Source organism: Petaurus breviceps, unplaced genomic scaffold (assembly GCF_028583685.1).
Source record: "Petaurus breviceps papuanus isolate PSGF00001 unplaced genomic scaffold, PetGlider_PUasm1.0 90977, whole genome shotgun sequence".
Taxonomy (NCBI): domain Eukaryota; kingdom Metazoa; phylum Chordata; class Mammalia; order Diprotodontia; family Petauridae; genus Petaurus; species Petaurus breviceps.
In genome coordinates this window covers 44,741,345-44,765,793 of record NW_027187391.1, presented here as the reverse complement: position 1 = coordinate 44,765,793, position 24,449 = coordinate 44,741,345, and the positions used below count along the sequence as shown (strand labels likewise).

At 39.1% G+C, this 24,449-nt stretch overlaps 1 protein-coding gene across 1 annotated transcript in view; it reads left to right on the top strand.

Annotated features, from left to right (window-relative positions):
* Positions 1 to 23,824, top strand: part of NR2E1 (nuclear receptor subfamily 2 group E member 1) — a 28,914-nt gene extending 5,090 nt beyond the window's left edge. The window contains exons 2-9 of the mRNA XM_069077433.1: positions 927 to 1,072; positions 5,492 to 5,579; positions 7,723 to 7,958; positions 9,656 to 9,802; positions 12,328 to 12,424; positions 12,812 to 12,961; positions 13,152 to 13,368; positions 23,074 to 23,824. Coding sequence (XP_068933534.1) covers positions 927 to 1,072; positions 5,492 to 5,579; positions 7,723 to 7,958; positions 9,656 to 9,802; positions 12,328 to 12,424; positions 12,812 to 12,961; positions 13,152 to 13,368; positions 23,074 to 23,236 — 1,244 coding nt within the window. The 3' untranslated portion in view covers positions 23,237 to 23,824. The remainder of the gene's footprint in view (positions 1 to 926; positions 1,073 to 5,491; positions 5,580 to 7,722; positions 7,959 to 9,655; positions 9,803 to 12,327; positions 12,425 to 12,811; positions 12,962 to 13,151; positions 13,369 to 23,073) is intronic.
* Positions 23,825 to 24,449: the final 625 nt, after the last annotated feature.

The window sequence follows — 24,449 nt, the reverse complement described above, 5'->3', positions numbered from 1 at the left end:
GTGTGTGTGTGTGTGTGTGTGTGTGTGTGTGTGTGTGTGTGTGTGTGCTTGCCAGAGGGGCGCCGAGTACGCAGGAGTGAAATGATTTTTCGATCAAATGCCAGTTTTTTTCCTCCCCCAGCCTGGGGACAGACAAGGCCAAAGTGTGTCTACTTTAAAGAAAAGGTCAACTGAGGAACTGAGGTTTGGAGAGATGGGAAAGCTACTTCAGACAAGTTGGCACGGGAAGGGGGAAGGAGATTCTTTTTAGACCCCCAGTATGGTAATTAATATTATTCAACAAGCATTTATTAAACTACTGTGCTAAGCGCTGTGGGGAGGGTAAGAGAGGGGAAATTGTTTCTAAGATTGACCAAAGAAAAGTAAGGTGAAAGTTTTGTAACTATGTGGTATTATTGTTACTAATTCTGCTACTGACTAACAATAATAACGACAATGGATCTCAGAGCTGGACCCCGGACTCCTTCACGGGTTCCCAGTGTGTTTATTTTTCTTGTGCATTTTAAAGTTTCCAGTTAGTCGCGTTTCTCCAGCACTAACAGCTTCCAGGGCTCAATGGAGGAGCCCAGGCAGGCAGACCAAACTTTTTGTCGGAGCAGAAGAAGGACGTTTTTGCTGTTCCCTCTACTGCTGCTGAGGCTGCCGCCGCTGAGCTCGGGGCTGCAGGGCCCTTTTATTCCAAAATGGGCCTCGGCGATTGTAGAGGATCCAAATAAATGTAGCGGTGCATGAATAATGTTCATTGTAGGAAACTGACACTTGCTCAAGGGAGGGTGGGGGGAAAGGTTGGCTATAAAATAACTTCATTATTTGCGTTTACCACTGCTCCAGTGCTAATCCCTTCTCAGGTCAGATTTCTCTCTCTCTCTCTCTCTCTCTCTCTCTCTCTCTCTCCTTTCTTTTTTTTTCTTCCCTTCTGATTTCAGGTCGTATTTTAGATATTCCCTGTAAAGTGTGTGGGGATCGCAGCTCTGGAAAGCACTACGGAGTATATGCCTGTGATGGATGTTCGGGTTTTTTCAAACGGAGTATCAGGAGAAATAGGACGTACGTCTGCAAATCTGGAAACCAGGTACCAGTCACTTCTCCCCCTTCTTCCCAGACATCACTCCCTCCTCCTCTTCAGAGTCTCTCCTGCCATCTGCTAAAGAGTGTACACACAGTTCTTCTATTTGGGATCTTTTCCGTACTTTTTTTTTTTTTTTACCTTTCATCTCCTCCTGGTCTTTACAGGCGTCAAGCCTCCGCCTGATGAACGGGGGTAAAAGACAAAGTGGGGGAGGAGAGGCGTGGGAGGAGAAATAGATTTGTTTTCAATAAGAAAAGTAGGAACACAGAGGTTACAGTGTTTTCGCCCAGGAGGAATAGTTTTCATAAGTGGTTAAGACACAAGCAAAAGTGCTTGGAAAGTAGATTACAGTTTCGAACCCAGAACAGGTTTTTAGTTTCTTAAAATCAAGTAACAAGTAAGAGGAAGGCGCTCAGATTTCCACCTATCCCCATAATCTTGGGACATACACCTCATTGGGAGCTCTTCTTCATTCTCAATTGCATGCATCCACCCTTACACAAATCTGGTGCTGTAGAAATCCCCTGGTGCCTTAGGAAATTCTGGAGATTTTTTTCCTCTTCCTCTAAACTCTGGACTCATCAGGAGGAATAGAGAAACCTTTAGGGGAATCCATGCGCATGGTTCCAATCAGAAGGTAGGACCACTCAAGATTCAGGGAGTCAAGTTTCATTTGTAAATTGTAGTTTTAGTGGAAGCAAACTCTGCTCAGAATATTAGGGAAGGGGGAATGATAAGGCAATGATAATGATAAGGTGAGATCAAAGCTATCTCCTCCAACCCGAAGACCCAGCGTGAGTTTTCTTCTTCCTATCTTTGCATCATAATCTGGGCCAGTGTCACCTTGCACAGATCAAATTAGCAAAGAAGTGACTTAAGAAAGGTTTTCGGAGGTTTAGGGAAATTGTAGCTGGCATGTTCCTGCAGAATTCAGCAATGACCAATAATAGTAACTGAATTCTGGCATAGGAAATGGGGGAGACCAACCAAGAGCCCAAGCCAGGGCAGTAAGAGAATTTCAGAAAAGCCTCCTGAAAGGAAAAACAGATGCCTCTATCAACAGAAAAGAAATAGCCAGCTTTTTAATAGGCTTAACTTTTCCTTTTCACACCAGCCTTATGGTCGAAGAATCTTTCTTCTCATCAGTCATTAAATCATAAGTGCTCATTTCAGTGAAGATAGAGCTCTAGCTACATGCTTATGGTGTTAATATGGCAAGAAATACCTAGAAGTTTTCATCATAGTACTGTGGGAATGATCAAAATCACACAAGTAGTTGCTGCTTTGCAGAATTATGGAAATCCACTATAGATATACATATGTATATGCACAAAATATATACATATAGATACAGACACTACACTGTTAATTGTTACTAAATTGTTCTGATTTCTATCATGGGCTATATCTACATTTATGGACTAATTTGATAAAATTCTACTTTAAAAAATCATATGAATACAGCAAAACTTGAAGGAGGGGTTTTATACCCATAATTTTGTTTGATTGAATTTTTCATTTGGTGATTAGTCATTTTGTCACTTTGTTGATAAATCAGTACTTGGGCAGCTCCATACATGGGTAATTAGGTCAATCAGTAGATAAAGTACTGGGCCTGGAGTCAGGAAGACCTGAGTTCAAATCTGGCCTCAGACACTTACTAGCTATGTGACCCTTGGCAAGTCACTTAACCCTGTGTTTGCCTCAGTTTTCTAATCTACATAAGGACCTGAGGAAGGAAATGATGGGAAACCACTACAATATCTTTGCCAAGAAAACCTCAAATTCAGTCACAAAGACTTAGGACTGAATAACAAATATTTCCATACATACATGCTTCTTGAGATATGAAGGGGATTATTGCAGTCACAAGACTGGAACAGTGTCCTAGAATCATAAGATCACAGTTTTAGACATGGAAGGGGCCTTTGAAGTTATCTAGTCCAACACTCAGTTGAGGAAACTGAGCCCTAATTGAGATTAATTGGCTTGTCCAAGGTTACAAGTAGTAAGTGATGAACCCAGATCTTTTGACTCCAAATCAGTTTCATCATGCTGCCTTTTCCACTTGGTTTTATTTATTGAAATGCAATATGCCACATGCAACAAACAGAATTGGGGAATTCAAAATATGGGGAATGTTCTTTTAAACACTGGGAAAGTAGCCAAATCAAAACATATTGATGACACTAGCATTTGCAAATGGGCAACAATGGGGCTTAGCTTGCCTGTTCTCTCCCCACTTTGCAAGGCAGAATACATAAATTGATCTTTGTCAGACACCTTTGTCCCAGACTTTTGATAGTGATATACATTATATAATCTGATTAGAAGATACGAATAAACATTAATGAAGGCCTTTAGTTGGAGTCAAAATGTTTGTTAGAAGAGTGAGATGACACTCTTAATTACATGTTAACAAACTTTTTTAAAATTTTAGGGATCTCAAAAAAATTGCTCTTTTGGGGTCGGGGAATGTGTGCTGTAGAATTGTCCCAGGGATCTTCCCCCGCCCCCCAAAAATCATTTTTAATTTTAATCAGTTTAGAGCCAGAACTTCAATAATTGGAAATTACCATGAACCTTTTACCAAGTTTTTAAAGATTTCAAGGGGAGCTTCTCTTTATTCACCTACACAATAAATGTTTGGATACTACATTGATCTAACTCTAAAACTTATGATAGTATCTTTCCCCCAACCCCCACCCTAAAGAGAATATTCAGAAGGACAAATCTGAACATTTAAATCCAAGTTTCCTTTATATGGATTTATCTGGACTTTTGAAGCAACATTTTTAACAAGCAACTTTTATTTAGAATGATTCCATTTTTTCTATCATTCACGTAAAAATACTAACATGTACAAAAAGAGAGACCTTTAGTGGATAGAGGGCTGATCAGGGAATCAGAAAAATCCAGATTCAAGTTCTGTTCCTGTTGAATACTAGCTATGTGACTTAATCCTCTGCAACTCTCTAAGATTCTGTTACAGAGGAATTGTCATTAGTAGAGGGAATTATCATACCTCAAGTTTCCTACATTGATAACATTCTAGGTACAGAAATAAAACACAGTGAACACCCTTAACATGTTCCTCTCCAAATGTCTGTGAATAAATAGCTATATAAGTAGCTATGTAGCTATGCACATATAAACATACACAAAATATACACATCTATCACTATATATGTATGTAGGTATGCATATCTATCATTTAATTATCACAAAGACTTGGTAGTAAATACTTTTTTTTAAATAAATAAGAAATTTCCCAATTTAACCTCCTCTTTCAAAAACCTCATTAACCAGAATATTGCCTGAGTTAAATTATCCTTTCTCACATTTATTTCTAATTTTCAAATCTGGGAAGTTTTAACTAACTTTTCAAAATTTAGTGTTTGTAGCCTTTCAAATCTTCCCCTTTTACCCCTCATTTTAAGTTTCCTTATCCCCTGGTTTCTTTAGCCTTAAATTTCCTCTCTTGTGTGCCACTTTTGTCCCTATATCAATGGGTATTTTCACAACTCTAGATGGAGTCAAATCTTCAGGAAAGCATTCAAAACATTGGACCCAAAAATCGATTTAGGAAAGCAAGAAAGGGATTGAACCCATAGGGAGTTCAGACCAGGGAAGTAGAACCTGAAAGGAAAACCTGACTAGAGAAAGTGGAGTAAGGAGGCAGACCACAGAGATAGAATGGGAGGAGACGAGAGGAGAGACAGAAAGACAGTGAGAGACAGAAAGAGAAGCTGTAATTCAGAATACCTGGCTCAGTGATGGAAGCCTTCTCATTAAGGGTGGGGTGGGGAAGCGGCTGGGGGAGAGAAAAGAAGGCTGCAAGGTAGGCCGCTGTCTTTGGTGCTGAAAAGGCCTCACCAACCTCTTTCTCAGAAGTTTTCTATTTAAAAATTCCTCTCAAAATTTGGTAGTCTCAATTTGGCTCAAAATCCAGGAGAATGATCAGCTCAGTATTGTTATTTCTGCTCTCACCTCTTCCTCTTTCTCTTGCATCTGGCCATTTACCCCCAGTAGCCCATACTTGTCTGACTGAAGCAACCAGTACTCACAACACCAACTGACTTTTTCAAGCTCATAGAAGCAAACTCACATCAGGAATTCAGCTATTTATTGCCTTTCTAAAACACCCAAAAGGAGTTGCCCCAAGTTGGGAAACCCAGTATGGACTTTAGCCTTCAGGATGTAAGACCTCTCCCTTCTTGGAGATTCAGAGGCAAAAGCAACAAAGTTAAAAGGTGAAAATCAAATAAATAGGACTCATTCTGTCCTTCTGCTCTTCTCCAACTTCCTCTTATTTGATGATCTGTTTATTTTCCTTGAATCTGCCCTGATTTGTCCTCCTTCCATGAACAAAAAGCACCCCTCTCCCCTTGCCTGTAGACTGATTCTCCCTTTCTGTTTCAGGGAGGTTGCCCAGTGGATAAGACGCACAGAAACCAATGCAGGGCTTGTCGCTTGAAGAAGTGTTTGGAAGTCAACATGAACAAAGATGGTAATCAGCACATTCCTTTATTCTTCTAATGTTGATTGAGTAGTAAGTAAATTATATGTACAGAAAATACATTGCATTCATATGCATGTAAATCATCTTCCCCAAACACTTCTACCAGATGCCTGGGAAGTTGTCCCAGTGTTTCAGCCAAAATCTCTCCCTTCGACCCTGATCAGTGCCAGTCCACTTAGAGTTCCCCTCTTGTAGGGGGAACTACTCTTGTAGGAGGCAGTGTGGAAACTGAAAATAAGACATGCCTCTTCATGCTCATTAGTTCTGTCACCCTGGGAAGGTCATCTAAGCTCTCCTCAATTTCTTCATCTGAAAAATGTGGGAGCTGGCCTAGAGTTGGAAGGAATTCTAGAAATCTCTTCCAACTCTATCATTCTGTGAACTGTGGGACCTGACTCCCACTCTAACGAAGAGAGTCTGGGATCACTACCATTATTCCTGAAGAAGAAGAAAAATGGGGCGGGGAAAGACTGCTTCTAAAATGCTGGTCCAACATTTCCCGTTATCGCTGTGGAAAGGAAGAACAAGTGATCCCGGCAATATTTCCAGCCTCTTGTCATAATCCCCCTTCTCACCTCTTTCCGGAATCACATCTTTTTGCTTCCCTTTTGTGACTAGCCTTTAAGCCTATCAGACAGCCCTGGGACCTTAGAGTCCTGTTACTCCTTCATCCTGAGTGAACCTGAAGGACAGAGAATGGAATTCGTGAAGCAAGTTTTCTGAAAATGAGAGTATGTCGAAAGAGAAGAAAACCCTCTTTAGCAAATCAACAAAAGAGCGTTCTCCGAGGCTGCTACTCAGAGGTCCCACAAGGGACATTTCTGCATCCTCTACAGAGATGAAGAGGAAAGAATACTCTGGGAGGCGGGGGAGTCTCCTAGGTGTCCCCCTCTCTCCTGCTTCCGAGGGCACTATGCCCTCTTTGTAGCACGAGGAGAAGAGACTAGGGACTGGGACTCTGCAGGGGGCTGTGAGAGTGTGTATACTACAGTTCCGAACAGTTTGGAAAAAGCCCGGCTGGAGGCCTCTGCTGCCCAGGCTGAGGTATCAGTGTTGGGGACCAGGGTCAAGGACTGGGGAGGATTTGACCTTCAGGACCAGGGCCAGGGACCAGGGCCAGGGACCAGGTCCGGCAGCGTCTAGCTGTCAGCTCAGGAAGCTCTCTCTCTGCAGCGGAAAAAAAGCAGGAGCGGAAAAACCTGTTGAACTTCTGTATTGACAAGTTGTCAAGCTCTGCGGGCGGGAGATTGCCCCTGAATTAATTTGTTTGTTTAAACTGTTTGCGGTAATTGTCAGATCTCTCTCCTGCTGCTTGCCTGCCTGCCTCCCTTCCCGCACACTCTTCCGAGGCTAGCTCTCCTTCCCTTTAGCATCACATTTCCCCCACTCCATTCCCTAGGCCGCTAGCATCTTTTTCTCTCGAAATCTTAAAGGCAGAAAGTCAATTCCCCTCGGGGTTCCCCATTGGTACTGGCTCAGAACCGGTTCGGGTGCAGCTGCTGCCGGTGGGAGCCAGGACTGCTCTTTGAACTACGCCTGAGGGCGACAAGGCCTAAAATTGTTACCTGATAAAAGGCAAGGCACTTATCAGAACTCTGCAGTGAGCCCTCCTTTCGGATCCTTCTCTCGGATCAGACTGTGGGCAGTTGGCAGACACCAGGGTCCAACCTTGCCTGAATGTGTCTCCGTTTTCCAAAAAATAGTCCCCAGATACTGAAGGTATCCTTTCCCTAGCCCCGAGTCCCTGGACCAATTCTGAGACTCGGAAACTAGATGGTCCTGGGTATTTCCAGATGACCCAGTGCGGAAGCGAGAGACACAGCAAGATTATCCGACTCTCTAGTGCGCACGTCGAGTAAGTTCATGGCAAAGTAGTTAGGGATTTATGGGGTTTAGCAATTTAGATACAACCTGGTCCAACTCCCTCGTTTTTCAGATGAGGAAACTTGAGACCTGGAGCGGTGAACCACTTCCCTAAGGTCACGCAGCTTGTTAGTGAAGGAGACAGGTTTCAAAACCGAATCTTGATTCCAAACCCGGAGTGAGGCTGATGGGCTGAGGCTCAAGTTCTTGGGTTACCAAACTTGTTAGAACCAAGCTCAACTTTGTTACTGTGTGTCTATTCCTGCAGCTGTGCAACACGAGCGAGGGCCCAGGACGTCTACTATCCGCAAGCAGGTTGCCCTGTATTTCCGCGGCCACAAGGAGGAGAACGGTGCAGCCCCTCACTTCCCTTCCGCAGCCCTGCCTGCCCCAGCTTTCTTCACTGCAGTCACGCAATTGGAGCAACACAACCTGGAATTGGCGGCAGTGTCCGGCACCCCGGAGAGGCAAACATTGGTGGGGCTGGCCCAGCCCACGCCCAAGGTCAGTGGCCCACCACTCCAACAGAGGAAAAATAGGAGGGATCAGAGGGTTGAGTGTGAAAGGTTCGCTAAGGAGATTGAGAAAGAAAATAAGGTTATGTGTTTTTCTTTTCCCCTTGGATTTAAAAGGGAGAAATACTCCCTTAAATCGGAGTATTCATCTTAGGACTTCTCTTCCTTGGCTAAGGGGGAGTGGGAGGTAGGGGAGGAACCGGAAACCAGTTCTCTTTGCTGTCAATAATTCCCTATCCCTGTTAAAACTTAGATTTCCCAGTAGACCAGTTGAACAGCAGTGTGCCTTACAGGAAAATGACCTCCAAATTGGAGCTTAATTTAGGTCAATGATGTAGGACCTCAAAATTCAATCCGATTTAATTCAAGAAATAGCCTTTGAGTGTGCACGGCACTGTCCAGGGTGCTAGTACTAAGAAGACAGTAGTGAAAATAATGCCTGCCTCCAAGGAGTTTACAATCTGCTAGGATTAGATCAACTATTAACTTTTTGTCCCCCAAATCTAATATTAGGCCGAAAAGTCTAAAGGGAGTTGCTCATTAGCTAGTGTGAAAATGTTAAGTTCTATTGTACCATTAAAGAGGGAAAACCCACAAATGCAAACCCATCTAGATTGCTTTGGCTCTTTCCCTGACACTTCCAAACTGCTTGAATTTATTCCAGTGCTAGCAATCTAGTATAAAAAGGGTTTATGACATTTATCACCAATTTAGAATGCTGCCATCTAGAGACTGCATTTATAACCCCTAAGGGTTTGTGATGCCCAGGGAAAATTTAAGATAGTCACCCCAGGATTTCTCTGAAAGGAGATCCAACAACTGCATGGAGTCCTACACTGTCAGAGTTCACACACACACACACACACACACACACACAGAGTCTCAGAAAAGCAAAACACCTGTGCACCCGAACACGAACACATGCATACACAATATTTAATGTTTTTTTTTCCTTACCCCTTGATGTGTATAATAAGCATGGGAAAGTGCTGCTATGAATATGTTGTCAGTTGTGAATGAGAATGCTCTATGAATGATTAAAATGTCTAATTGAAATATTTCCATAATATACTAATCCTTTCTAAAAATATTCATATGCATATTTGTGTTTTGGATGCCTATTAATTTATACTTTTTCATGTCTATTTTTATTTACACAAATACAAGCTGCTCTTGTCTAAATTGGGAGCCAGGCCTGCCACTTGGCTCAGCCCTGTGTAAATTTGCTGGTGAGGATAGAGAAAGACTGAGAGACTCATAGACTACTCACTCTGGAAGAGAACTTAGCAATCTTTTAGGCCAACATTCTCAATTTGCAAATGAGAAGACTAACTCCCAGAGGAGAGAAATGACTCAACCAAGGTCCATCTCTCCAAAGTGAATACAACCATCTAAATAAGAGCTTAGAAATGAGGCTTCTCCTGGGGAAATCAAAAAAGTTAGTTCAGGGTATGACTTCTCTCAGAGGGTTACAAGTGAAAGTTCTTAAACTATATGGAGGTATTTTAGTTATACAAAATTATGCAAAACTTAAGTGTATCCTTTTTCCTTAGTGAATCCTTTCTCTAGGAATTGTTGGTTCTTATTTAAAGTAACAAAAGATTGATTTCTTTTTAAAATGCTGTGTTTTTATCATGCTGCCCCCACCCCTTAATCCAGGCTTCCTCCTTTCTTCTCCCCTTCCAGTATCCTCATGAGGTTAATGGAGCCCCTATGTATCTCTATGAAGTAGCCACTGAGTCTGTATGTGAATCAGCAGCCAGACTCCTTTTCATGAGCATTAAATGGGCCAAAAGTGTTCCAGCCTTCTCCACTCTGTCCTTGCAAGATCAGGTAAGCTTGAGTGTGCTTTGAGATTCTTGGACAATAAGGGTTATAGGAGAGAATACACAAGGGAGAATAAGAGTTACTGATCCCAGTTTCACAAAGCTGGAAGGGATCTGGGAGTATCATCTGTAATAACTCCTTGTTATCAGTCAGGTGAATATCTCAGCCTGAAATCCTTAACTGGCTAAACAATCACTAATAACAAAGTGTTTTGTGATGTCCAAAAACATAACAATGAAGTCAACTCAACAAATATTTGATAAGCATTTATTATGTGCAAGGTGAGGTACAGCATGACAAAGAACTGACCTTGGAGTCAAGAAGAACTGGTTCAAATTCTACATCTGAAATATACTCGCTTGAGCATGAGTGATTCACTTTACTCCTTAGGTTCCCAGCGACTCTCAGAGACTATAAGTTACAGATGGATTACTGAACTGCATTCATGGATACATCCAGACACCAATGGAGTTATAAATCCAAACAAAAAAATGTACATGACCTTGTGCTAGGTCCTGATGGTATAGAGACACACCAAGGAAATTATTAAGATAAAGCTCATTTAAGAAACTCTAAATTGGAAGAAAAAAAGGCTTCCTTTTGAGAGGTTGTCCTTTCCCCTCATATTTCCACCAGCTAGAATGATCCTTTACTTCAGGAAAGTAGGATGAGCTCTAAGGAAAAAAAATGTGTAAGAAAATATTCTCTTTTCTTGCAAGTGGAGTTTAAAAATGTTTCCATGTATATTTTTAAATTGTTAAAAACCTTTGTAGGAAAGGGAGAAGTAGGATATGTGACTAATAATGAGATATTTCCATTCCTCACATGAAGGATTAGTCTCATTACATTATGATCACACTTGTGTATTCTCTGAAGATGATACATAGAGTTTGGGTCACTAAACTATATGGAGATAAACAGCAAATAGGAACCCAGGATGTATTATAAACCTCCATAGAGATAAGAGTTCATTTAATTCTTAAAATTTTTATAAATCCCTAAAAGCAAATATCTCTCACAATCCTATGGCCACAAAAAGATTTTCAAAAGACTACATTATATTGTACCTAAAATTGCATCACGTCCAGAAAGAAAATAAATTTTATTCATCTTATTTGAAAATTATTTTTCCAGAATTATTTTGATTGTAAGGGAATGACTCAAAGAAAATGCAGTCTAGATTGCTTTCTGCAGAACTGGTTTGGCAAATGTATTCAAACAGACTAGTGGCAAGGTTTACCAAAAATTATTAAGTGGTTATACAAGCAAAAGATATGAATCCTTTAAAATAATCATCATAATTTAAAGATTTGAATTCTATTGTGCCTAATTAGGTTATACTAGCTCTCCTAAATATAAAATGCATTTCCTCACTGAGACACATGCTAACACATTCAAAACATTTACTTATTCTTCATAAGATCTATTTGCATCACACATCAAGAATAGCCAAAATTGGATGATTTTCCCCCCAAAATTTTTCAATTCATTTTCTTGTACCTTATGTAATAAACTTTACAAAGCATTGATTTTTAAAGATTAGAATTAGGTATGAGTCATTAAGAGTATTTTTGATAAATATTTAATGAACCAGTTCTGGAGAGTAACTTTAAAAAAAAAGCCTTACATTTAAAATGAGCTGCTTTTGCTCATTTTGGAAGACAGAAACCATTTAAAAATATCTATCAGCTAGCTTTACTGATTTACCTAACAGATCAATTTTTGAAGTTCCCATTTTTGGATGCCATTTAAAAACTCTTCCAAATAAATGTCTAGAGACATTTGGAAGACAAACATAAATTGATTTTCTTTTCAACCTTCGAAGAAAACCCTACAATAACAAGTCAGAGTGGGAAAGGGAACTGAAGAAATCAGATTTTGCATTCGAGTTGTCCATATCACATCACATAAAAATGAATGCAATCTGTTCCTTTATGCTTATCTGAAAAATCAGACAACCAACAAGGAGTTACATGTGGAAACCCTGATTAACTTAATTGTATCACTATTTTTCCTCTCCTAATGCTTGTCTTTGATAAGTACTGTGGCTATTATCCCTCACATATATACTGTTCCTTGATCTTCTGGTTCTAGATCTTCTAGTTCTTCTTTGAGAATAAAAGGCAGACAAAAATTCAGTAGGCCAGTCAGTAATCCTTGAGAATTTCTGCATTAATATTCCAGAGGGCTCATTTTAGGTGGCATTCCAGTATGCTACAGTTTGGCATCTCATAGAGCACTTAATCTTATGAGCAATTCCTAGGTTTGGCTGGAATAAAAAGACAAGAAAGGAAAAGCAGACCTTTCCCTGGGAGAAGCAAACTTTGGGAAAATAGAGTCTGAAGTAACATGTTACTTTATCTATAGGCACCTTGTGAAAAAGATAAAAGAAAAAGCTAAAATATTCAAGAGAAATTACCAAGACAGGCATTTAAAACCGTTTTTTTTAATAATGGAAATTTACATATTGAGATTGTTTATAAATTTATAAATTATACACTATATTCTATTATCCATCTATTGTATGACAGCTGATGCTTTTGGAAGATGCTTGGAGAGAACTGTTTGTTCTAGGAATAGCACAATGGGCCATTCCAGTTGATGCTAACACTCTACTGGCTGTATCTGGTAAGAACTGCACAATTTAATGACTTTGTTGTAGAAATTACCATAAAAATACATTACTGAAAAAAGAACAACATGTAAAGAATAACAAATTCCTACTGAACAATAGAGTATACCTGTCATTTATAAATCTATATTTAAATGCAAATAATGTTGTTTTGTTGTATTCATGACTGCTTGCATTGTTATTTAAATGCAAATTACTGTGTTTGTTATCATCCCAGAGAAGATTTTATATTAACTTCCATACAATATAGTCAGTCTACAGGGAATCAGAGATCTCAGAGTGACAATTGAATAGATATTTATATGCAGAATTTTGTCAAAAATCAATATGAAATCATGAAAATGCCCTAATATTAGGACATTAATTTCACATTCCCATTCTAGGCATGAATGGTGAAAATACAGATTCCCAGAAGCTGAGTAAGATCATCTCTGAAATCCAGGCTTTGCAGGAGGTAGTGGCCAGATTCAGACAACTTCGGCTGGACGCAACTGAATTTGCCTGTCTCAAATGCATTGTCACTTTCAAAGCTGGTAAGCAGATGTGAACCCCTTCTTCTTCTTCTTCTTCCTCTTCATTATCCCCGTGCCCTATCTCGACAGCTTCCCCTCCCCCTCCCTGCCCCTGACCCAGCCTGCCCCCTTCATGATAACAGCCACTTCAGAGTCAGAAAGAGCCTCATAAAATGGAGCTGATCTTTCGGACCCTTTGACTCCATTTTAGAGAGCCACGGTCTTCTTTCATGCTGGACCAGCTTTGCATTTCATCGCTGCTTTATACCGTTGCACCCACCTGGAGGTCAACTGACCGACTGGTTCCTGATCTCTTTTCTAGTACCTACACACAGTGGTTCTGAACTGAGAAGTTTCCGGAATGCCGCGGCTATTGCAGCACTTCAAGATGAAGCTCAGCTAACACTTAACAGCTATATCCATACCAGGTGAATTTTATTTGTTTAATAATTAAGAATAACAACAACCACAGCCATGGCAATAACCCTCTTTTACATGGGGTATAGTTTACAAAGTGTTTCCCTGCACCGCCCGCCCCCCCCAACATCATCTCACTTGCTTTGATCATGTACCTAAAAAGGATCATAAGTCTTAGATCTGAAAGGGACTTTAGACATCATTGAATCTATCAATCAATCAAAAAGCATCTTAAGCACCTATTGGTGCCAGATCTGGTGATGGTCTGGTGATGGGAATAGGAAGACAAAAGTAAAATAGTGCCTGCTCTCAAGGAACTTATATTCTAATGGAGACAATATGTACAGTTAGAATATATGAAAAATATTTACAAATTAAGGGGGAGGAGCACTGACTACTGGAAGGATTTATCAATTAGGCCATGTTCCTCAATTTAGCCTCAGAGGAAGTAAAGTAACTGGCCTAAGGCCATACAAATAGTAAAGTGGCAGAGTTTTGAACTAAATCTGATTCTAAGTTCAGCAGTCTTTCCACTGTACCATGGGAAATTGCCTTTGTGAAGGAGACTCAAGCTGTGTGTGTGTGTGTCCCAAAAAGCTAGTACAAACAATTAGCTTAATTAACCACTGAATCCAAGCAGTTCAGTCAAAAGAACACTAATAACAAGTCAGTTAGTCAAAATGGTCCAACTGATATTTGTACTTAGACCCAGCTAGATTGAGAAAGGTCAAAAATAATGACCAAAGTATTATGGTTGTGGACAATGACATCTTGAATGGGGTTGGATAATCCTAAAGAAATGAAGGTGTCTTTATGGAGATGCCAACTAGATAACCCTCAGAAAAGATGGGCTTTCACACTGATGATTCATTCATTTGAGGTTTCTTTAACCATTGACTGGTAAGCCCTCTATGATTGGCTCTGTCTCTAATTGTGAAGGCAGACAGAATGGATCTTCTTGATTGGCAGCCATGAATAGACACAGATAGCTTCACACTATTCCTGGCAATGAGAAACACATTCCAGGGAAACCTTGTTAGAAAATATAATGGATTGGAGTATGGAAAGTCTACAATATGGGCTTTATTCTAGTTTCTAGGAACCAGTTTTAAAATGACATTCCTACTTATTTGAAAAAAACAGAAGGCAATGCTTTCTATCCTATGATTCTATGGATTATTATTAGCTGCCAGCATGGTTTCAGGATATAACCCCCCTCCTAGAGTAAGAAGCTCTTTATTCCTCTAAAACAGGGGTTCTTAAACTGGAGTCTGCGGGGTTTTTTTTTAATTTGATAACTGCATTTCAGTATAATTGGTTTCCCTTCTAATCCTATGTACTTTCTTTATTGCATTTAACAATATTATTCTTAGAAGTCCATAAATGTCACCAGACTACCTAAGGGGTCCATGACACAAAAAAAAGTTGAGGGTTCTTGTTCTATAACTTATGCAAATAGTACACTTGGCTTCTTTTGCCGATCAATCACCATCAGATAGAAATAATTTTTTTCTACTTATGCATGACATCTTTTGGGTTCCATAGAGATGGTGAAAAAAAAAACAACCAAATATATACATCAACCAATCAATCAATCAATAAACATTTCTTAGGTGCCTAGTATGTGCCAGGCACTGCACTAGGCTCTGGGGATACAAAAAGAAACAAAAGACGGTCCCTGACCTCAGGAAGTTTATAATCTAATGAGATAATATACATAAAGTATGTTGTGAATCTTTAAGTAATATATGAATATTATCTATTATTATGTCCTAAAATGAGCAAGTTTGTTATGAAACAGTTCCATTATATTCAAAACCCGTTAATCAGCCAAATTTTAGTACTCCAAGAATGTGGGCAGCTTAATGACCTCAGCCCACATTTCTCTCCTTCTTCCATAGAATAGTGCTGAGTGTTTCTACCCATATCGTCCCTTCATTTGAGCAGATGAGTTTTAGGTGAGTAGCTGAAATGAGTTAGGATGAGATGTGGGGGCAAAGGAGAAAGAGGTGTGTTTTCTCTCTTTATATGTCAACTATTTTTGACCATTTAAATAAAAATGGATAGAGATCTTATTCCAACTACTTCATCTGTAAGAATTACAAGAGAAATAGATACTGGTGATGGGGAAAGGCACCAGGCAGAATGGAAACAAGATATACATGCACCATATAAGCCTAAAAGGATAGCCATGTTTTTCAGTGATCCTTCAATCCTTTCTTTACTTCTTTGTTTTTTACATACTTTTCCCTCAAAATGCTAAGTGTCAGGGCATAGTGGGTAGTATTGACTGCTATTCTGATAACTTGATAAGTGAATTCTAGTGAGTGATAATTATAATATCATAGACTAGGGTTTAGTTCCTTACCACAACTAAGTTCATGTCATAGTAAATTTAGAGATGGAAGGGAATTTAGAGATCAAAATTCACTCTTTGCCTTCAATTCTATTTTTTATGATACTTCCAAAGCACTTTTTGCCCAAGGATTTTAAACTCTTGAGAAATACGGTTTAGCCAAGAAACAAAATTTTGAGATATAGAATTTCTGCTCCCATTTTTTTCAGATAGAGAAAGGTTTATTATGAGCAAAACAATTTTATCTTTCCTTACTTTTTAGTTGATGGCAGGGGGAAGGAGTGTCTCCAATTATTCTGGTTGCTAGTTCTCTATATTGATCTTGAAGGGAAAAATGAAACATGAGGACAAGTTTACAAAAATTCAAAGGAGTCACACCTTCACAATCAGCCCACCAAAATAAAAATTCAACCTATTATAAACATTCATTTCTAACTCTCTAGATATGGCCAAATCTAAAAAGAGTCAGGATGAGAAAATCCTGCACATGTCAATATTTTTTGTCTTGACTGACATTACTTCCCCTAGGGACTCTTAATTTCTATGACAAAATCCCATTTTTTTTGTGGGAGGCTGCTACATATATTCTGAGAATTATATGAGTTATTAAGTTAAGAGTATGGTGTTTTTCCTCAAAATTAAAGGTGTCTTGTTGTTTAATTAAGGATAGGATAGATTTGAAATCCATTTTTAGTCAGTTAACCACAAACCAGCTTTATTTTAGAATTGGTTTTTTGGTCTGAGTAACTCTCATAGAAAACAATACATTGTATTTTCTACAAAGAGCCCCATATCTTACATGGACTTTAGATAAAATAATGATGAAGTAAAAATACAACAAAACAATAAAAGTGTTTTATGGGGAGGCAATTGTCAAACTTTGATACATCAATGCAGGGAAATAAAAATTGTTGTTGTCGTTCATCATTTTCAGTCATGTCCAACTCTTCATGGCCCCGTTTGGGGTTTTCTTGGCAAAGATACTGGAGTGGTTTGCCATTTCCTTCTCTAGCTCATTTTACAGATGAGGAAACTGAGGCAAACAGGGTTAAGTGACTTGCCCATGGTCCATCCACTGCACCTACCTCCCCTAAATAATTCTTAATAGTGATTTTAAGGTTTACAAAGGACTTAGTATATATACTAAGTAAATAATGTAAATATTACTATCCCCTTTTGGCAGATAGGAAAACTGAAGTTCAGAAAGATAAAATTATTTTCTTATATGCAGCTTATCAATGAGTATTTATTAGGCATCTACTAAAGGCTGGGCACTTTGCTAGGCACTGGCTGTAGACTGACAAAGAATGAAACAATATCCATTCCCAAGGAGTCTACATCTTATCAGGAGTGACTGCATGTAAACATATAAGTATACAAAATAAATGCAAAATCAATGTTAGCTAACTTCAAAGTAGGGAGGAGGAGAGAGCTGGTAATAAAGAAATGCTGTATAGGACTTAGTTCATGATGTGCATGTTGTAGGTACAGAGAAGGATAATGGAACATCAACATATGAAGAACAGATAAAAGACCATTTTGCCTAGACTGAAGAATGCAGGAAGAGATAAGTACGGAAAGGTAGACTGAAGCAAGCTTGTAAAGAGCTTTACAAGATAAACAGAGGATTCAAAGCTAGAAATAATAGAAAGTCACTAAAGTTTATGCCGAGGAGAAATGACATGGTCAGAAACACTTGAGGAAAATCACTTTGGCAACAGTATGGTGGATGGATTGAAGAGGGGTGGACAATTTGGAGGCAATTGCAATAATCTTGGTGAGAGGTTGTGAAAGTCAACTGCTGGGCAGTTGTTAAACTAGGAATCAAATCCAAGTCCTTTATCTCAAAGGAGGGTTTTGTTTTGTTTTGTTTTTCTGTCATGTCATGTGCTTTCTCTACAGCACACAGTCTTCCATCATTAGGAGCAATAAAAAATCTGCCTTGACCCGCCCTTCTCAGTTTATGCTCTCAGCCTAGAGATATAATTTAGCGTATTTAGAATCACGCTTGTTATGAGATTTTCCCTATGTCAGCTCTTAGTTCCATGAAACTAGTAAACATAGACTCAAAATCTCCTTTGTGAAAAAATGGAGTAGTTAATAAACAAATGCTATTGAGTTATCAGAGCAAAGATGGTAGTGCAGCTGAATTCTGGGCTGTGGAAATGCAATAGCTGCAGGCAGTTATCTGAACATATATTCCAACATCTCTCCTATACTGAGGCTGTCTGCAATCAGCATATAAAAACTAGGAGAAACAGAGGTGCCTCTGCTGGTGACTGAAAACTGGCATTCAGAGTCATTTTAGTAGGAGAGAGAGAGAGAGAGAAAGAGAGAGAGAGAGAGAGAGAGAGAGAGAGAGAGAGAGAGAGAGAGAAGATGTGGGGTATTGTTTCAAAGGAGCAGTGAGGAACTGGGGGGACAGGTGGATTCTGAGCATCTTTTTTAGTCTCTAAGTGCATTTCCCTTGTCCTATTAGTGTTCTCCTGCAGGAGTCTCATATATCACACCTTGCCACCAAGTTACCTTAGGTCTAGGTGTGAATTGCCCCTCTGGGAAGTGATATGTGATCAACTGATGCCACAGGGTTGCCACTGCATCTTTGACTCAGTGATCTTTGGATATCTCTCTTCTTCCCAGCCCCCACTATGATTGAAGGGTCAACACAACTGATCTGTGCCATGTAAAATATACAAGCACACTTGAGCAGAATCAGTTCTCAAATATTCCTGCTTCTGGGTATGTGACAAGACCTATGTTTTTTTTTTCAAAACTACATTAAGAAATCAGCAGCATACAACATGACTAATATGGAAATATGTTTTACATGATTGCACATATATAACCTATGTCAAATTGCTTAGGGAAGAAGGAGGAGGGGAAAGAGGGAAAAAATTAGAACTTAATTTTTTTCTAAAACGAATGTTAAAATTTGTTTTTACATGTAATTGGAAAAATAAAATGCTATTAAAAAGAAAATCACAATGTTTTAAAAAAAAGGAAATTAGTGACACAGGGTAATTTTCAAATATATACTTCAGATCATGTACATGGCTCTCTCTTCCTGTCAAGTTCAATAACAACTGAATTGAGGCGCTCAATGCATGTTTTTTGATGGACTCACCTCCTCCCTGTTTTGACTCAGGACCAGCCATGAGAGAAGACTATAGAGTGGATAATTTACTCATAAGAAATCAAGAGTTGACTGTCTTTGAGAAAGTAATTGATTCCCACACGGGTTTCTAATTATGTGAGAACTTCAGAACTTTGAATAGCAATCATAACGGTAGCTGGCATTTCTATAGCATGCTAAGGCCTTAATTTTTCTTTTTGGACCAGACTTGTAATTTCATGAGTATAGGAACTCCCAGTGAGGACACTGTATACCAACTGCATTTCAGCACCTGCTCTGTAATACATAGTCTTAGAGGGTGAAGTTAATTGCCTAATTGGGGGTCTCGGAGGCCAACCCTGTATCCAATATGCTACCTCATAAACATTAACATTTACAGAGTGCTTTTCTCCCTACAACTCTGTGAGGTCTGTAAATCTTATTACCTTCATTTTGCAGATAAGGAAATTGAGATTTAGAGAAGTCAAGAGGTCCATGGATATATAGCATATTTCAGAGTCTGGATTTGAACTGATAGCTCCTGACTCCAAGTCTGGTACCACTTTCTTACTGAGGACATAGTAGAGTCTCATTCTGGACTTTGAAGTAGCCTTTGACATGTCTCTGAGACTGTTCATTGCTCTGCTATAATAGTAAGGGAAAGGGTCAGTGTGGTAAAGAAGAAAGGGAAGGATTGTTTTAATATTGGGTTTTATGGAAATTTAGGAGTCTTTTGTATGAATTTAAAAACAAAACCTTCAGCAATTAAGATTGAGGAATGCTACCTTTGGATCAATCATCTCACTTCCTTAAGTCTCAGTTTTCTGACCCATAAAATGAAGAGGTTCAACAAAATTACCTTTAACAACCTTTACAATATTTCTAAATACTTTGCTGTTATTTAAGAGAGACCTCGGGTAGGCCAGATGTCTCAGTGAGTAAGAGTGCCAGCTCCAACCTCAGGAGACCTGGGATTGGTTCCAGCCTCATATGCTCGGCAGCCACACAAAAATAACTGGCTGTGTAACCTTGAGCAAGTTACCTAACCTCGATTGCTTTATAAAAAAAAAGAGAGAGACCTCAAAAATGCTTATGAGCAATCATTGATTCCATTGATTCCATACAGGCTGATTTCAACCTATTAAAAGATTTTGTTCCCAAAGTTCATATCTGGTAAATTATTTAGAATAAAAATACATTTCACCATAAAAATAAAGTTACATTTTGGTTCCCAGGCCTGCCTAACAAAAGCCTATGGTTATAATGCCTGAAATGTGGACCATGACTGCATATGGGTACCAGTGTTTCTCTAAGAAAAATCTTTTTGGTTTTCTACCTGAGAGGCCATTTTCAAAATAATTCTCCACTGTAGACTCAGCAATATTTGCACAATCACAAAATCTCAGCTATGGGAAGGACCTTAGAGGCCACATAGTCCATCCTATATGTGGACAAGAAACCCCTCTACAAGAGCTCCAACAAGTGTTGATACAGTCATTACTTGTAGACCCATTTGTAGTGTTGGGAAACTTGCTGCTGAATCCTTCTGACTTATGACCTTTCTATTTTTCATTGACATCCATATTTTTTTCAGGTCTTGGGTCCCTTGCCTATCTTCAAAACCTCCTTCAGGAGAAAAATCAGATATCAATTCAGCCAATACATATTAAGTTCTTTTTATATGTAATAATAGTAGGCTCTCCTTCCCTGAAGATAAAAACAAAATAATCCCTTTCCCCAAAGAATTTAAATTCTATCAGGCAAAAACATGTAGACATATAAGGAAATATTAAGTTTATATATGTTAAGTAGAAAATAATTTTAGGGAGATGCTAATAGCTAGGAGAATAAGAAAGCCCTCATGTGGGAAGGCACTTGAGCTGAGCTTTGGGGAGATTGAGGGATTCTTAGAGGTTGAGGTGAAGAGGGAGAGCACTCTACATTTTTTTTGCCTTTTTTTGGAGGGCAATTGGGGTTAAATAACTTGCCCAAGGTTACACGGCTAGTTTTTTTGTGAGGGTGTTAAGTGTCTGAGGCCAGAACCGAACTCGGGTCCTCCTGACTCTGGGGCTGTGCTTTACTCACTGTGCCACCTAGCCGTCCCTAGGGAGAGCATTCTAGGTTGTCCACTGGACAGCTGGTCAAAGTCAAAGAATCAGGAGATGGAATGTCCTGGATGAGGAACAAAAAGTAGTACAGGTTAGCTGGAGCACAGAGTCCAGGATGACTATGACACCATAACCCTGGGTGATTAAAAGGGCAGTGGTGTCCTTAGCTGAAATTAGGAAGATATGGGTCCGAGGGAAAAGATAATGAGTTCTATTTTTAATATTATAATTTTGAGATGCCCATATCCAGTTAGAAGTTCATAGGAAAATATCCAAAATGCAGTTGATGAGGGACCAAAATTTAGGAGACTAGATCTAGACAAATGGATCTAGCAGTGATCTGTATAGAGATGACCATTGACCCATAGAACCTTATCAGATCACTGAGAGAGAGTGTGAGTGTGTGTGTAGAAAGAGAAAAGGACCTGTGGCACAGCTTGAGGTATACACACAGTTAAGAAGTAAAACATGGATAATGATCCAGCAAGGGAAACTAAAGAGGGTCAGACAAGGAGAAGCACCAACAAAGAACAGTGTCACAAGCACTAGAGCGGAGACAGTGTTTAAGAGGTGAGGGTGGTCAGCAGGAAAATGCTGCAAAGAATTCAAGAAGGATGAAGACTGATTAAAAAGTCATTGTATTTGGCAACTGAGGAACCATTGGTAACTTTGGATAAGAGAGTTTCAATCAAGGCAGATTGCAAAGGGTTAAGGAGTGAGAAGGAGGAAGTAGAAGCAATGAGAGTAGATAGCTTTTTTTTAAAATAGGGGTTTAGCTATGAAAATGGGAGAAATAGGATAATAGCTTGAATGAGAGTAGGGTAAAATAAAGGTTTTTTAAGGATGAGGTAGTCTTGGCATGCTTATAGAAAGCACAAAATATGCCACTAGATAAGGAGATATTGAAGATTAGAGAGTAAGGTGGGATCAAGAGAGGAGTTGACATCAGTGAGAAGAAAGCTCACCTCCTTATCCAAGAATGGAGCAAAGAATAGGGAATGTAGACAAGGGGAAAATTTTCGTGGTCTCAAAAGGAAGAAGAGGTCAAATAAAGGAACTGGTACTTGGACTTTGAACTTTGACTCACCTACTTTCTAGTGTTAAGTGGGTTCTTCCCTTGTCACTGTAAACTCTTTGGTAAAGTGCTTACTTTGAATTCATTCATATACTTGTCAGTTTCCATCATGAAAGCTTAAACTTGGCTTTTCACCAACATGTTTCCCAAGGAATGTTTGGCCTTTGGTTGTGACATTTCCAGAAAAAGGAACCCACCTGACAAGTTCTGCTGTGATAAAGGATACAATAGGGATTGTGATAATGGAAACAATAGGGATTACTTTGGTATAGACCTGTCGTTCTAGAGGCTGTGCAAGCAGCAGAGAATTGAGCTTGTGCATCAGAGCCCAGATAGATGTTGGACCTCAAGAGAGAGAATTGTTCAACACTTTTTCATATCTTTAATTAGATGTCAATTTCATTGACATGTAAGTTGGGTGGCATTCCCACCCAACAGAATTTAGTCCTTAATTTGTAATGTAATAGAATTATTTCTGTGAGTGACTAAGTATAAATCCTGAATAATAATTTGGAGAAACGCTTAGAAAAAGGAGCCATTTCATTTGAGGGAAACAGTCTAGGGGAGAAGCATTGGGACTAAGAATCAAGAAACTTCCACTCATTCAAATATATTTCTTAAGCTCCTAATATATTCAAGACTTTATTTATGCTAGGCACTAGAAATGTGAAGATAAAAAAAACTTAATCCCTGCCCTCAAGAAGCTTACTGGCCAGATACAATATTTACATAGTTAAGTGATTTAAAGAGGGGAAATATTCTAACAACTGAGTGGAAGAAGGCAGGGTGGTTCTTTTTTTGTAGTTGAATCACCAGATCCTATAACATAGTAGGTTCTTAATAAATGCTTGCCTAGTGTGCCTCCATTTCTCCCTTTGCAAAATAGGTAAAATTACCCTTTCTAAATTCATTTCTAAAGTACCCTGTTATTAATGAAATCCAGTCAAAAACCTGTTTTGGCACATTTGGATATGGCTTTTGTCCAAATACAAGATATTAAGATTTTTAAACAGGATGCACTTTGGCAAATGCTCATCTAACTTTCCTGATTTCTTTTCATTCCAGGTATCCCACACAACCTTGTCGCTTTGGGAAACTCCTATTGCTTCTGCCAGCCTTACGCTCCATTAGCCCATCTACAATAGAAGAAGTGTTTTTCAAAAAAACCATTGGCAATGTGCCAATTACGAGACTGCTTTCAGATATGTACAAATCCAGTGATATCTAATCTCTGCTGAACATATACACAGTCTTCAGGATGGACAGTGTCAGATGAACTTTTACCTTTGGAGAACAAGCCTCAACTAACAAAACCTTCAGGAAGCATAAACCTGGGAATGTGTAGCCTTTGGAGGAAAAAAAATAAAAGAATTAATTGGCACAAGACTATTCCAGTAGATATGACCTGCTGCCTCTACAGAAGATTGTAGACCTGAAGAAAGGGCATTGCTTGATAGGACACCCGGAGTGGAGAGAACTCATCAATTCCCCTTCTCAGTGGGAGGGGCTCACGATTGCTGGTTGCCACTGGCCATGCTATTCTATCACTCACCAGGAAGATGATTCTGATATAATAAAAGCCAAAATACAGTATTTCATTTTTCCTTTTCAGTATATGAAGTTGGGTTACCAAAAAATTACTCTGGAGGTAATACAGTGTGCTGCAGCCTTCAGAAAGTAACTTAAGTTGACACATTTGTTCAGAATACAATGGGAACATTCTAAATCAAATACTTCACCAAACATTTTCCTTCTGTTGTAGATATAATCAAGTGGCCTTCATAATGAATTGAAAAGTGTTTTAGGTGATTGACTATTCTCCCCCCCCCCCTTTTTTTTTGGCCCTTGAAGGCCAGGCAACCCTATCAAACCAACTGGTGAATATAGGTGACTCTCTCATCAGGACTGCAGTTTGGATAACATCTCAAAGACAGAAGAGTTTTACAAAAAGAATACAAGTCAAAGAAGGAAGAATAAAACAGCAAAACCAAATAAAGCAGAGATGTCTCACTTCGTGAGCCGATTGCTGTCCCGTTGGCGTAGTGCTGAAACCAAAGGCAATGGGGTCCGAACTCTTGATCCAATGAGACATGCAGAACAGCAACTGAATATACACAGCATGCTAGGATGAACTTCAAAGAGATAGATGCTAAAAGGTTTCTTAATTGATAAACTGCTAACAGTCTCTGAGACTCTACAATGCCTTTCAGAAAACTTTGGGTTCTAAGTAAAGCCTTGTTCATACATACAACACACATACACACACATGCACACACACAAACACAACCTTACACTATACGCTGCTTCTTTGATATGAGACTATACTTATGAAAATGTAGAAACAAACATTTGAAGATAGCTGCTGTACTTTTCATGTTTTGATTTGTTATTAGATACTAGCCCTGAGAAAAATCAGCACTTGGCCTATCATAGGATGAGTA